At 38.5% G+C, this 15,543-nt stretch overlaps 2 protein-coding genes and 1 pseudogene across 2 annotated transcripts; 2 read left to right on the forward strand and 1 right to left on the reverse strand.

The window, feature by feature from the left end:
• LOC18783145 (F-box only protein 8) lies at positions 721–2,493 on the forward strand. The gene is made up of 2 exons (XM_007217547.2): positions 721–1,046; positions 1,193–2,493. The coding sequence occupies exon 2, from the start codon at positions 1,194–1,196 to the stop codon at positions 2,331–2,333; it is 1,140 nt and encodes a 379-aa protein (XP_007217609.1). The 5' UTR covers positions 721–1,046; position 1,193; the 3' UTR covers positions 2,334–2,493.
• On the forward strand, positions 4,826–5,924 carry LOC18784242 (annotated as a pseudogene).
• Positions 10,184–15,223, reverse strand: LOC18783084 (5'-nucleotidase SurE). The gene is made up of 10 exons (XM_020560674.1): positions 14,364–15,223; positions 13,977–14,071; positions 13,505–13,572; positions 13,375–13,418; positions 13,096–13,173; positions 12,852–13,005; positions 11,889–12,038; positions 11,639–11,746; positions 11,105–11,170; positions 10,184–10,646 (listed from the first exon to the last, which is right to left on the reverse strand). The coding sequence occupies exons 1-10, from the start codon at positions 14,648–14,650 to the stop codon at positions 10,551–10,553; spliced, it is 1,146 nt and encodes a 381-aa protein (XP_020416263.1). The 5' UTR covers positions 14,651–15,223; the 3' UTR covers positions 10,184–10,550.

The following is a 15,543-nucleotide window of genomic DNA, read 5'->3' on the forward strand; positions in this document are numbered from 1 at the left end:
CGTTATCAAGAGTTTGGTCCTTTCAATATAACCCAAAATTAAGAAATTTTCTCAAATATTATGGAATGCATGGACACTTTCTTTATGTGCCCCAAAGTTTTATGTGACACCTTTTTTTTTTTTTTTTATAGATCGAAATTATGTGACACCATTTATATAAGAAGAAATTTATGCTAAGCCCATTAATATAAACAAATTTATCGACAATTTCTTTATAAGGGTTGGTACACATTGTATGAACAATTCATGAATGTAAATCACTAATTTACCCTGCCATGATCGATGCTTATATAATACTAGCCTCTTGGTGCACACACGTGAGCATGTGCCCTTTGGTTTTATTTTTATTATTATTTATTTTAGAATTAAAAAAGATAATGGGTAGTTATGTTCCATAAAAATAAGACTCATTATCGGATTTTGGTTTTATTTTAAAATTTTTTAAATATAAAAAAGTGTGAATTTACCATATTATCTTCATTTAATTAATAATTTCAATTCTTAATGTTTGCATTAATTAAGACATTTTATGGTATTTTGAATGTTTTATCATTCTCTGCCTTTTTATTTATATATATAGATACAATATGATGTGAGGGCCTTGTAGGCTTGCAGCTCAATTTAAAAAGAAAATATCGTACATACGGTAATAATAAACATTTTTATTCGTGGAAATCTAATTTAAAATGAAATTGAACCACTAAACTAACAATAAGGGAACCCAAGCATTCCACAGTTCCACTTCCAAGCCTTTCCCACCATCACGGAAAGATAGCCATGTAAGTTGTAACAAACTCACGTCCTTTTTTTTTTCTTTCTTTTTTGTGGGTTAATTTACCTGGAGGTGACTTTGAATCAAGTTGCCAAGTCCCAATAAAAAAAGAAGCGGTTTCGAGTTGCATCCCTGGAATCTCATCCAACGGTTGGGAGTTAATGCCAACGAGGGTTTTTTCTTATTCATCTCTCTCTTCTCCCCTATATATTCTTCCTTCATTTTTTTACTGCGGGTAGTCGGCACAGCCAAGCTTCTCAGGGAGCCAGTTCAGGTAAGGGTTTGCTTCCGGTAGATGTAAGGTTTCTCATTTTTTTGGAGTGAATGTGTTATTTTCATGTGATTGCATAACAGTCAAGAATTTGTTTCCCATAATTTTTGTGTGCATTTCTAACCTCTCATTTTGATGTATTTGATCAGGATGAGTAACTCAGGCTGCAATGGTTCCCATTACATCCCTGAAGAAATTTTGATCAACATACTATCAAGACTACCGGTAAAATCCCTTATTCGGTTTATTTGTGTATGCAAGTTATGGAGTTCTTTGATTCGAAGCTCGAGGTTTATTGGAATGCATCTTAATAGGAATGTCACAAACCATGCTCATGCTTTTATAATTGCCCTGCACGAAAGTAGACGCAAACCCAGAATTTGCTACACCCTTTTCTCTAATGAAACATTTGAGCCGTGCTTGAAGCTTAAGCATCCCTCAACATGGCCCAAAATTATAGGGCCCAAAATTGACATACATGGATCAAGTAATGGCTTAGTTTGTCTGTCATATGAACTGGGGAATTTGGATACTGCTATATACCTATGCAACCTATCAATTCAGAAACATGTGGTCCTTCCTCCCACCAGCATTTTGTGCTTGCCCTGTCCTGAATATGTCACTTATTTTGCATTCGGATTCCACCCCGGTCTTAACGACTACAAGGTGGTAAGGTTGCTCTCGTTTTCTGAGGGGAATCACTGCATTGAAGTGGAGGTTTATAGTTTGAGCACAAACTCTTGGAAGAGGATTGATGCAATTCCTGCTTCCATAAAGACCATGGTTTTGCACTCTGATCAATGTGCAGTTTACAATGGAGTAGCATATTTTATTATGAAGAAAGAGGATGCTACTTATTGTTTCGTGTCGTTTGATACCGACAGTGAGGTGTTTGAAGAGTTTCTACTGCCAGATGCTGTTGTCGATGGAATTGAATCCATGCTTGATAATTGCAAGGAATTAATTGCGGAGTACAAGGGATCAGCTTGCCTGTTGCAGTCCAATCTAGATTTCAGAGCTGGTAATGACTACATTGACATGTGGGTTCTACAAGAAAAGTCTTTCAAGAAGTTGCTGACTGTTTACCTTCCTGGAAAGAGGAGCTTTTACCCTTTGGCCATTAGAATGAGCAACGAACTCCTCGTGGGATATCCTTGTGGTAGCTATTTGTGTTCTTATAATCTTGAAACCAAGCAGGTTACAGAAACTGGAATTAAGTTGGCTGTGGATCGCTATAACGACTATCATGCGCATACTTATGTCGAAAGTTTAGTCTTGCTCAGGGAATAGAAAGGGACGACTTTAGAAAGAATGTTAATTATGTTTAGCTGATTTGATTTCCCTAAAGTAACGTCTTCGTTAGAAGATGCACTTCTACATTGGTTTCTCTGTTGTTCTTCTATGTCCAGTTACATTGTGAGAAAGATTTAATGTCTGGGTTGGTTTTTTGACAAATGCAGTAGTCTAAATGATATGCTCAATCTCAATATGTGTTTTCTTTTTCCTTTATTTTGTCCTTCCACTCTCTTTTGCGTGGTATGTTTTATTTACATTACATCATTTTGACGACTTTTCCTATTAAGAGAGGTGATAATACACTGAACTCACACACACAACACATATACTAGGACTCGAATCCAGGACCTTGCTTGAGAGAGTAATTACTCCAAACCACTATACTAGTGGGTCCTTTCCTAATTTACATCATTTGTTGCTCAAAAATATTGCATCTGTTTTTGTTCTTCGCTGATGAAATACTTGGATGTCGCCTTTTACAATGGACAATTCTTAAATTACAAGACTGCAGAGGATTGATTTGGCGTTCTGCCCCTATGGCTGTTTTGTAGGGGGGCTAAATTCCTTTAGCTGTAAATGCCTATAATATTCGGCCTTATGAGCATTTAGGGTTTAGTGATAGTACATAAACACACTAGTGTGAATGTACGTTACAAAATTTTAGCAAGTCCCTTCAAAGGACAAAATAAACTAAAAACACCTAATCTACTTAATTAGTAGCCCAATTGAAAAGTATGTTGGGCTATTTAGACCATCTCCAACTCAAGGGGTGGAAACTCAAATTTTGAGTTTTGAGTTCAAAAAATTTCTCCAATCTATTTATTTTGGGGGGTGGAAATTTGAGAATCTTAAATTTAGGGTGGAATTCCAGTCCCAATATTGCTTGGACTCAAATTTTTGTGGGCCCAAAATCTGTTATTTATTCTTTTTTTCTTGGCTGGAAGCCCACTTGCTGACCAATCAAATCTGATTTGCTGTTGGGCAATGGCTATATTTTGGACTCGTGTTTGGGCATGCAAATAAAGCTGGGGCACATTTCAATCTTGTTGGGCAATGGTTATATTTTCAAAATAAATCTGATTTGCTTTTTAAGTAAAAATGTTTAGAAAATTAAATCACGAGTGTTGAAATAAAAATAATGTCAAGAAAAAATAACAAGAAAAAAAAAATTTTAGGGCTAATCATTCTTAAACAATTTAATAAAGTTGCGGACTCAAATTATGAGTCTGCAAGGTTGGAGGAAAAAAATTGAGTCCTGAAAATAGATGAATAGTTGTATTTTTTAGGGTGGAAATTTGAGTTTAGCTCCAACATGGTTGGAGATAGCCTTACGTTTAGTATAGATAAAGACAAATGCAGAGAATAGTGAAATATTTATAATATCACAAAATACTCTTGGTTTTGAAAATGAAACTATTCGATAAATGAGAATAAATAATAAATTATAATTTTTCATTAAAAAAATTAAATTAAATTAAAATGAGAGCATGGGTCCTATTTTCTTATGACACAACTAGACCCATTTTATGTTTCGTACTTCTAAAATGTAAAAACTAAGATATACAAATTAATAAATAAATAAAAAGCCACATGTGTGTATAGAGAGCTTTCGATTATGGATCCTTCAAATAAATTTATTTGAGAGATACTTTTGTAGGACCCACTCTGCCTTGTATTTCACTAATTCAAACCATCTATTTTGTAAATGTTCATTCAAAGATCTTCTCTACAAAAAAATCACTTGAATCTAATATCATTTGACCATGCAATTAAATTACTGAAATTTAAGTACTTTTTTGAAGCACCGTGTTCATTGATTTTGTTGGTCTCAATTAGATGTCTTAATAATTTTTAATTTGTCTGATTTTTTGCAAGGAAGATCTATGACTGTCAAGATAATGAGGCAAGCAACGCATTTGAGAGTATTTAAGGTGTGCAAATGAGAAACATATTATTTTTCACTCCCCCTCCCCCTAAAGAGAAGAGAAGGGGAGAACACTTCAATTGCAAGGGGAACGCAAACACATGTCACAAGAAAAGGCTCGGATACCATGTCAAATATACTAATTTTTATATATTTCAGATTTGTTAGATATCTCATATTTTTATATTCTTCTTTAATATGGAGGTTTTTTTTTTTTGAGAGAAAATATGGAGGCATTTATAAAGAAGTACAAAGATGTGCTAACCCTAAATAACATAGGAAATAAATCTAAATTACAATATGACACAAATCTCAATTACAATAGGACTAAGTAACCAAAATTCTAAATAAATAAGTAACCAAAATCCGAACTAAATATCAACTCGCCAATGCTATAAATATGCACTCACTCATGCAGCCTTATTGTGACGTAATCATCTTTGTGTGTGTTGTCCTCAAAGTGGTTTTTTGAATTTAAGCTTAACGCTTGAAACAGAACAATATAATTTTGTAGGAGCAAACATCCTTTCTAACCTCTCTCATTTTGATCTATTTAATCAGGATGAGTAACTCAGGCTGCAATGGTTCCCATTACATTCCTGAAGAAATCTTGATCAACATATTATCAAGACTACCGGTAAAATCTCTTATTCGGTTTATTTGTGTATGCAAGTTATGGAGTTCTTTGATTCGAAGCTCGAGGTTTATTGGAATGCATCTTAATAGGAATGTCACAAACAATGCTCATGCTTTTATAATTGCCCTCCACACCCAAAATTTGCTACACCCTTTTCTCTAATGAAACATTTGAGCCGTGCTTGAAGATTAAGCATCCCTTAACAGGGCCCAAAATTGACATACATGGTTCAAGTAATGGCTTAGTTTGTCTTTCATATGAACTGGGGAATTTGGATACTGCTATATACCTATGCAACCTATCAATTCAGAAACATGTGGTCCTTCCTCCCACCAGCATTCTGTGCTTCCCCTGGCCTGAATATGCCACTGGTGTTGCATTCGGGTTCCACCCCGGGCTTAACGACTACAAGGTGGTAAGGTTGCTCGCATTTTTTGTGGGGAACTGCATTGAAGTGGAGGTTTATAGTTTGAGCACAAACTCTTGGAAGAGGATTGATGCAATTCCTGCTTCCATAAAGACCCTGGTGTTGCACTCTGATCAGTGTGCATTTTTTAATGGAGTAGCATATTGGATTATGCTCAAGGGAAAGGATGCTACTCATTGTTTATTGTCTTTCGATACCGACAGTGAGGTGTTTGAAGAGCTTCTGCTACCAGATGCTGTTGAACCGATGCCATATTATTGCAAGGTATTAATTTCGGAGTACAAGGGATCAATTTGCCTGTTGCTGTCCAATCTAGATTTCAGAGCTAGTAATGACTACATTGACATGTGGGTTCTCCAAGAAAAGTCTTTCAAGAAGTTGCTGACTGTTTACCTTCCTGGAAAGTGGAGCTTTTACCCTCTGGCCATTAGAATGAGCAACGAACTCCTCGGGGGATATCCTCGTGGGAGGTATTTGTATTCTTATAATCTTGAAACTAAGCAGATTACAGAAACTGGAATTAAGTTGGCGGTGGATTGCTATAACAACTATAATGCGCATACTTATGCCGAAAGTTTAGTCTTGCTCAGGGAGTAGAAAGGGACGACTTAGAAAGAATGTTAATTATGTTTAGCTGATTTGATTTCCTGAAAGTAATGTCTTCGTTAGAAGATGCACTTCTACATTGGTTTTGTTGACGCTCAAAAATGGTTCGGCACTTTTGAGCCCAACTTAGTGATAAGGTGAGATGGATGATGGGTGAAAATGAAGGCCTTCACCATGTGAGTGAGGATTGGGGCAAGCGATAAATATACAGAAGACAAGATATACGTGGTTCACCCTTAATAAATGGGCTACGTCCACGGAGAAGTATATTCTCATTATTATAATGATGTGTATTTACATTTGTACAAGGGGTTGGGCCCCAAATATAAAGAGAAGAAGGGTGAAGCCCATGACTAAAGATCAAGCTCAACCCAAAGATCCCTTCTTAAGTGGAGAGTGGTCTCTTTTTATAGGTGAGGGGGAGTCCACACATCTTGTAATATTCCAATGTGGGACTCTTTGCCTTGCTTAGATTTGCTTCTAGTTGCTTGGTCAGATATGGTATAAACAGAAGACCCCTAAGTTCTTAAGTAAGGAGGTACTCCTTGGTTGAGAACTTGTAATTTTCAATGCACTGACTGAGCAACACATTAGTCTTCTTCCAAGTAGTGTGGTGTGGATGGTGGGGTGCCGAAGGCATGGCTCGCGCTAAATGGTGACGGGGTGCCGAAGGTATCGCTCTCATCGAATGATGACGGGGTGCCGAGGGCATCGCTCTCGTCGAAGGATGACTAGGTGCCGAAGGCATCGCTTTCGCCGAATGATGACCGGGTGCCGAAGGCATCACTCTCGCAGAATGATGACGAGGTGCCGAAGGCACTTTCGCCGAATGATGACCGGGTGCCGAAGTCATCATGCTCGCCGAATGATGAAGGAGTGCCGAAGGCATCGCTCTCGTCTAATGATGACGGGGTGTCGAAGGCATGGCTCGCGCTAATGATGACGGGGTGCCGAAGGCATCGCTCTCGTCGAATGATGACCGGGTGTCGAAGGCATCACGCTCGCCAAATGATAACGGAGTGCCGAAGGCATCGCTCTCGTCTAATGATGACGAGGTGCCGAAGGCATCGCTCTCGTCTAATGATGACCGGGTGTCGAAGGCATCACGCTCGCCAAATGATAACGGAGTGCCGAAGGCATCGCTCTCGTCTAATGATGACGGGGTGCCGAAGGCATCGCTCTCGTCGAATGATGGCAGGGTGCCGAAGGCATCACGCCCGCCAAGTGATAACGGAGTGCCGAAGGCATCGCTCTCGTCTAATGATGACCGGGTGCCGAAGGCATAACGCTCGCCAAATGATAACGGAGTGCCGAAGGCATCGCTCTCGTCTAATGATGACGGGGTGCCGAAGGCATCGCTCTCGTCGAATGATGACGGGGTGCCAAAGGCATGGCTCGCGCCAATGATGACGGGGTGCCGAAAGCATCACTCTCGTCGAATGATGGCAGGGTGCCGAAGGCATCGCTCGAGCCAAATGATGACTGGGTGCCGAAGGTATCACTCATGTCAAAATGGTGGCGGGGTGCCGAAGGCATCACTCATGTCAAAATAGTGGCGGGCTGCCGAAGGCATTGCTCGAGCCGAGTGATGACTGGGTGCCAAAGGCATCACTCATGTCAAAATGGTGGCGGGGTGCTGGAGGCATCACTCATGTCTAAGTTTTGCTTCTGGTGGTTTGGAAAAGAGAATGCCCTTTTGGAAGGTAGTGCACAGAAAGCATGGCCAGAGCACCGGGGGTCAAGTAGAAGGGCTGCCTTGATTCTTTTGAGGCATGGTGTGGCTGGAGAAAGCATTTCGCAGTGAGCTATTTCAATTGCTTGACATTTCCATGTCTGCTTAGCTGCTTTGGTTTCATATGCAGTTGTAGACGTGGTGACATGAGGGCTTGTGGCAGAGAAGAGAAGGGGTGCATGACGGCACTGGTTGTCTCCTGGAAGTGAACCACGTGGGCTTCCCATTGGATTGAAATGGTGGTTGGCCTCCTTGGCCATGCAAGCCATGCAAAGTGATTTTGTTGGTGAATTGGAATATTTGGCAACCTTCAAACTGGAACTCTTACAAGTGACTGAATGGTGTGTTGTTTTGGCAAATGCATATATCTTTGGCATGTTGTCCTTTTCCGTTGTTGAAGACATCATGGGTGTCTAGAGAAAAAATTTGACATTGGGTGCCGAACCGTATTGCTTTTCTGGTTTTCTGAATTTGAAGCATATGGTTGCTGTTTGGTTTAGCCAATTGATTGGTTTGGAGGACGAAGTGTTGTACGGCACTTGCATATTTTGGCTTCAGATGGTGTGTGGCATCTTTGGCGTCTTGTGTGCATCGGTGCTGGGCTCTGGAATTGGTATTCATCAAGGCATATGGGAGTCTCACGGCACCATAGATAGATGCCCCAGACATGTAATTAGAGGTGGCCTCCGTGGTCTTGACTTGGACATCATGCATATCCTGAGCAATTGATTGAGACATGGTGGGTCTGTTATGTGTCGCCGTTTAACTGTGCAATATGATAATGCCATCTCCCTTACAAGCACATGTGCTTTTGACTAAAGTTGATGACAATTAGGCAATATTGCCCAACGGCACCTGGGCCACAAATAAGGCTTTACTTGCACAATGTTAATCAATTAAATATGCATTTTCCAACAAAACAATGAAGTGGAAAAAGACAAGGATATTCCACTTATCTCTTTGAAGAGTGTTGTTCAGGAGAAGGCATCACCATATGTCTCTCTCTCCAATATTCACCATGTACCGAACGGTAGTCGTAGGAACTAGCTGCCTTCATCTCACCAATGGCAAGCCCGAACGATGACAGGGTGCCTAAGGCACCACATGCGTCAGAGAGGTGAAGTGCTGAAGGAAGTGCTGAAGGCACCGCTTGCTCTGAATGATGGAGGGGTGCCGAATGATGAAGCTTGTAGAACAAGCTCAAGTCCCCATATTTTTACTCTTCAAAGAAGTGCCGAACGGCACTTTAAATTGAGATGTTGGTTTGGCTATGCAAGCCATACAAAAGGATAGCCACATCCTAATTGGCTTTTCCTTAAAGTATCATCTTCTGTAATTTGTTGCCTTAGCATTCGTAGTTGCTTCAGTAAGGTATTGTAGAACGGCCACTTGGGTGATGTTGATTGTATAGGTGCCGGAGGGCACTGAAGAAAGGGAAGAACGACATAAGCTTTTTTGTGTCGATTCCCACAGACGGCACCAAACTGTTGACGCTCAAAAATGGTTCGGCACTTTTGAGCCCAACTTAGTGATAAGGTGAAATGGATGATGGGTGAAAATGAAGGCCTTCACCATGTGAGTGAGGATTGGGGCAAGCGATAAATATACAGAAGACAAGATATACGTGGTTCACCCTTAATAAATGGGCTACGTCCACGGAGAAGTATATTCTCATTATTATAATGATGTGTATTTACATTTGTACAAGGGGTTGGGCCCCAAATATAAAGAGAAGAAGGGTGAAGCCCATGACTAAAGATCAAGCTCAGCCCAAAGATCCCTTCTTAAGTGGAGAGTGGTCTCCTTTTATAGGTGAGGGGGAGTCCACACATCTTGTAATATTCCAATGTGGGACTCTTTGCCTTGCTTAGATTTGCTTCTAGTTGCTTGGTCAGATATGGTATAAACAGGTTTCTCTGTTGTTCTTTTATGTCCAGTTACGCTCAAGAAAGTTTTAACGTTTGGCTTGGTTTTGTGACCTCTTTCTGCTTTATTTTGTCATTCCACTTTCTCAAAAACATCAGAAGAAGCAACAAGACACTACTCATAACTGATTTTCTTATCTTCTTGTGTAAAGTAATTACTAGTTGGAGATGCATTTTCCACCTTGCTCATATCATACCACGTGTGGTCGTACTCCCTCCAGTATCATACAATAATTTCTCCTAAACAGCATACTCATTATGGGATTTTTTTATAAAAAAATTATTGTCCTTTCACTTTCCTTTCTGTGGTATGTTTTTCCTTTGTTCGAATGCGTATATTCATTTCTCTAAATTTAGACACATTATGTTCTATCCCTCCGTACAGAGTTGTTTCTTTAACCGAATTTTTTATTCTTTTTTTTATTTACATTTTTTTCACAAGCGATATTTGAACTACAAGCCCCTTGCTTACATTGATTTATATTAACTTATGGCTTACGGCTCCAGAGTGATGGCTTTGGTTTTCAACCATTCGTCTGAAACTACTGTCATTTCCCCAGTTTGCAGACAGTAGAACAGGGAAGGATAAAAACTTTCTACCAAACACAACCCAACAAGTAGTCATCCTATAACAAAGTAAAGAGTATAACCACATCCAATTACAATACAACCTGCAGTGTTAATGCTGGTGCATAGAAGAAAAAAATGAAGACAAACTGGCATTTCAAAAACATGCCATAGGATTACAAGAAGCATTTGCTCCATGATGAAATAAACCGAAACTATCAACGTGGAGGCTACAGAAATTAAATTATAGAAAAGGACACTAGAAATCATGATCAACTGTTAAATAGGTGAATAAATATCAGAACTGCAGACCCAAAAAATAAAAATAAAAAATAAAATAAGAGGTATCGGAACTCCAGATGTACACAAAATCATGTTGGAACTGAGAACGGCTTATTGCTCTTCAAGGGCAGAAGAGATCCAATTGGAGGCAGCTGTTTGAGTTTCTGACTCAAGATGTGGTGAAAGAGAGAGAGGCGTTACCGAGACCTGTTGATTCAAATTAGAAGAAAGAGTCAGCCACCTTGTGAACAAATAAAATATGTTTCTGTCTAAGACAAACATTGACATTCATCTATTATACCTATCATCTAAAAGAGTTCGATAGTTGGGTCTTCAAAGACTACCTATTTCAAATCTTTAGTAAATACCCTACAACAATAGGTAGGGCTTCAACTTACACAAAAGACAATGAGCATTCAACCATAAATAGGGACCTGTACTGAAACCATTTAATGGCATGGAGCTCCCTCCTACGGCACTTTCTATTATTTCTTGACAACAAATATAAGATGCAAGCCGATTTACGACAGGATCATCTTACAATAACACGTGGGGTCAAAAGAGGACCAGAAATCATCAGATTGAACTTCATCAGAAAGTAGACTTAAACAATTTAATTCCTCCAGAATTAAACATAGAGAGGAGAAATGGCGCTTTGAACTTACAAATCCACTTTCAAGTGCTCTGAAATCCAGATCCTCATCCGTATCTTCCTCCTCCTTATCGACAAACTGCATAGATAAATATAAATCCAGTTGGATTAGTTATTTTATAAATGGAAGTAGTAAAAATATCAGTACATGGGAACAGAAAAGAGTACACAAATTAAGATTAACCTAAATCAAACAGTTAAGAAGCTGGAGTTATAGTATCAACAGTTTTATTTATAGCAAAAGGTAAAATTCTAATCGTAAGTGCTAGAAGCAACTTGGGGAAAATAAATTTATGCTATCCTAAACCAGCCACTTTACAATGTTAATAGGCTCCCGTGGTATAACTACTCTAAATTAATTTCATTTCAGAGGTTTCCTAGAGGAAGCGAATGCCACCTGCTTCCACAGAGAATTTTAAACAAATGGAAAAAAGACCACTTCTGTGGTTGAAAATTATAAGAAAGCCTAATGAACTATAGATTCAAATTTTCCTTTTCAGACCCTTATTATCCCTCAGATATGCTTAGGTGCCAGAAAATTGTTTACCTCTAGTCGGAAGTATTTTTTCACCCGTTCAAAGTCAGATTTTCCTGCACCTCCAGTTGATTCAATCTCCACGTTCTTCCTCTGTGTCGTCACGCGACGAGCTGCACCCTGATGAAAAGAAAAGGGATACAAAAATCCAAGAATGAAAACCAAAGTAGGGAGAGTAATCCCTCTATTCAGAAAACAATAATCAGAAAATTTTAACATAAAAACAAAAAAAGCTGTCACTTTAGTAGAGCTAGCTACTTACGGCAGCAGAAGCATCCCGACCAAGCTGAGCAAGCTGAATTCCAAGGCTTTGTTGACTGTTCATGAAATGCCCAGCAGGATACCGACTAGCTGAAATGGCTTGCCAGCTAGGAGTTGATCTCCACATGCTTTGCTTGGTCAACTTAAAACCCTATCAAGTAGAAGAAAATACTGTACATAAGTAGGAGATAACATACAAAGGACATCCAAAAGATGTCGAAATCATGACCTCATATTAAAGGTCACAGTAAGTTGTTAAAAAATTAAAACAGAAGTACTTTGAACAACAAAAGAGAGGGAGCTCATTGCCTCTCATTAGATGCAATGTTATGGTAATACAACTACAATGTCCTGGAATGGGACAACAATGTCCCTTCTCCTTCAGGTTTGCTTATAGTTTTATACTGTTCAATTAGGAGTTAGAACACAAACAGAATATAAGTAACTAAGATCTGATGCAACACAAACTAGTCAAATATCTGCATTTCTTTCACACACATACCTCAATCAAATAAGAATATATTTAGTGAACATAAAAAAATTGAAGAAACACAAAAAGCACTTCTTAAATAGCTTTAGGAGTTTTGAGTAGATTCCAATAATGTAAAGATTGCTCCACATGGAATTGCAACATTATTTAAGTTAAGTGGTAATAAAAATCAATGTCAAAGTAGTGTGGAACCGGAAGACAATCAACACATGGACAGTTACACCAAAATAACCAGAAAGAGGCCAAGCAAAACAGTTGAGTTTCCTCAAAATCACAGCTTTACATTAGTTCCATTGAAGGTTTTGCCAATTGCAATCTACTTGTGTATCACCCGATAAATAAACTAAACTATATAAGAGCACACCATTTAAGCTGAAAGTATTGTATTACTTAATGAAAATTCCTAGAGTACTTGAGACCATCAGTGACCATTTTCATAAACAAATGATATAATAATGGTTCAAAAACACAAACCTTGATTGACAAAGGAGATGATGGAATTTCTATATTGAGGAAGCAACTGTTGGGGAAAATTCCCTTTTCAATATCCCTGATAGCTGCATTTATCAAAGGTAAACAGACAGCAACTGCATCTTTGAAATCATTTTCTTGACTTTCATCCTTCCTCCTACAATAGATTATAACACCAAAGATTAACGTATAGACATTAGCATGCAATAAGAAACTGAGAATCAAATTGCAGGGTTTGTAAACTCACCAATTTAGTGATATTGACAAAGATGGTATTCCACTTATTAATGCTTCCCTGGCTCCAGCAACAACACCCGAGTACAACCTGGTAAAAGTTAACATTTGAAATAAACATTAGAATCCAAATACAAGATATACGTTGTTAGCAGGAGGAGAAAAGATAACAGAGTCAGAAGAAGAAAAAGATATCATTACAAAAAATTATGTACCAAAAGAAACTTGACATATTGAATACCAGAATCAAAGACATCAGGAATACTATAGAGGCATATAAACTACAACTTACATATGATGACCGCAGCTTGATCCCCGGTTGATTCCACTGATTACCTGAAACCAGATTGCACTTAGAAATCTCAGTAAAATGCTGAACACAGGATCTCTATGTGTCTCAAAAATGGCATGTTAATGCTAACCAGCAAAGGCTTTGACCAAGAAAACAGAGCCCCAGATAATGCTAATGAAACACAATCCACGGGAGTCCCTGAGTAAAAGAACGTCACAAAACCAATTACTATCAGTGTCCACAACCAAAATGCAAAAGCAGAAAGAAAAAACAAATCAAAACTCTGCAGGCATATATTTGTAGCATGTCAATTTAAGTAACATGAAATAAAGGCAACGAATAGAATTGCTAAATGCTGCCCCGGGCACAATCATTTCTTGCACATTGAAACTACGTAATGATAGAAACCACGTCACAAGTACCAAAATTTATAAGCTCTAACCAAAAAAGGAATCGATATGCAACAAATGACACCTCAATTCCACCAAAAAATAAAAATAAAAGTTCATCCATTCCACATGCTAAATCAGGAAACTGCAATTGCAACAACTCGGAAAAATAGACAAGAAAATAGGGAAACGAATGCAGAAACATAGTCATACCTGAAACTTCATAAGCTGTGGCACCCTTTATCTCAGCAGAACTCACAGAAACCGTTTCCCGGAGGGTCACAGAATGACCTGACAGAGATTTGTCCCTAAAGCAAGCAACCAATTTTGCAAATTAAAGAAAAATATTATACATTACCAATACTACAAATGAAGGAATCCCACATCCCCAGATGAAAAAACTAAGGGAAACAACAACAAAATGGAAAAACCATCAATAATCGAAGAAAACCTACCTACCCACATGAGAAAACTAAGGCGAGGAACACCAAAATGCACTAAACAATCAATAACTTGGGAGACCCCCACATACCCATATTAGAAAAATAGCACAGAACACAGAGAAACAAATAAAAGAACCAAAATTTACAGAGAACCCACGATTGAGGAGCGCAGACATGGACATTGTAAAGGCCTTGGTGGACCAGAGCTTCAACGAGGTAAGTGAGGCCAGGGGACTCAATCCCATCACCATTGGTGACCAAAACAATGGGCTTGGAACTGTCATTAGGGTCCTCTACAGTATCAGCAGCTTCAGAAGTAGAAGGAGGGTCAGTAGATTCAGCAGTTTTGTCTCCTTCACCACCAGCCCTTTTGCTCAACACATCTTGTAGATTGGAGACCAAGCCCGGAGGCAACAAGGTGGGTTTCACAGATGTTGAAGTCATAACACTTATCAGAGATAAATTGATTGAAAGATTGATGATTTGGGTTCTGGGTTCTGGGTCTGTGTACAGGAATCAAAATCAAAACCCTAGAGAGAGAGTGGGAGAGGAAAAGTGGGGTGGTAATAAAGAGCTGAGATTGAAAAGAGAGATGGATGATATAGATGGACCGGTTCAAAAGGAGTTATTTTTAGAGAGAGAGAGAGAGAGAGAGAGAGAGAGAGAGAGAGAGAGATGAGGGAAGGAAGGGGGTTAAGGAACTTTTGCTTACTTGTCTTAAATTGCCATGATTATAGTTAAGTTATGGGGGGAAGAAGAACAGTGAGTGATGTAATGGGACTGGTTTTTTTAGCTGCAACTTGCAAGTCTTCAAAGTTTCTTTCTTTTTTTCTTTTTTTTTTCTTTCTTTTTTCTCAAATCACTCAATCAATGAACTTTTTGCTTGTAATGTGGCAAAATTAAAGGGTGAGTTTTGATTTGTGGGTAAAGTTTCCTTTTTGATAAATTGGTAAGAATCTAATAGGGCAGGTGAGACAAAGGTCACCACCACATTACATGGTAGATGTAACTTGTAAGGGGAAATTTGAAATAAGACAAGTTTTTTTATCCAACCAATGTGTAGAATTCTAAGCAAGGACTATGAATTTATAATATAAAAATATTCATATTCCTGTTAAAATACTCTAATGTTGGGTGTGGTTTGTTAGTTTTAGAAGACAAGATTTGGATTTGAATTTGATTTCTTGGTGACAAATTGTTTATTGAAAGTTTAAAAACATAAATATTTCATATTCAATAAAATTTACATATGAATTTGTTAATAAAACATGTAATAATTTATTTGAGCAATAGGAAGGCCGGCCTTGGATCAATGTCAAGATACATTCCAATAAAAT

Source organism: Prunus persica, chromosome G3 (assembly GCF_000346465.2).
Source record: "Prunus persica cultivar Lovell chromosome G3, Prunus_persica_NCBIv2, whole genome shotgun sequence".
In the NCBI taxonomy this organism is placed as follows: Eukaryota; Viridiplantae; Streptophyta; class Magnoliopsida; order Rosales; family Rosaceae; genus Prunus; species Prunus persica.

Excerpts from the sequence above, each read along its gene's own strand:
- LOC18783145 (XM_007217547.2), top strand. The coding sequence starts at position 1,194 with ATGAGTAACTCAGGCTGCAATGGTTCCCATTACATCCCTGAAGAAATT.
- LOC18783084 (XM_020560674.1), bottom strand. The coding sequence starts at position 14,650 with ATGACTTCAACATCTGTGAAACCCACCTTGTTGCCTCCGGGCTTGGTC. Across the intron at positions 13,419-13,504 it reads CTTGGTCAAAGCCTTTGCTG|GTAATCAGTGGAATCAACCG; the intron begins GTTAGCATTAAC and ends ATCTGGTTTCAG. Across the intron at positions 13,006-13,095 it reads TTGTCAATATCACTAAATTG|GAGGAAGGATGAAAGTCAAG; the intron begins GTGAGTTTACAA and ends AATCTATTGTAG.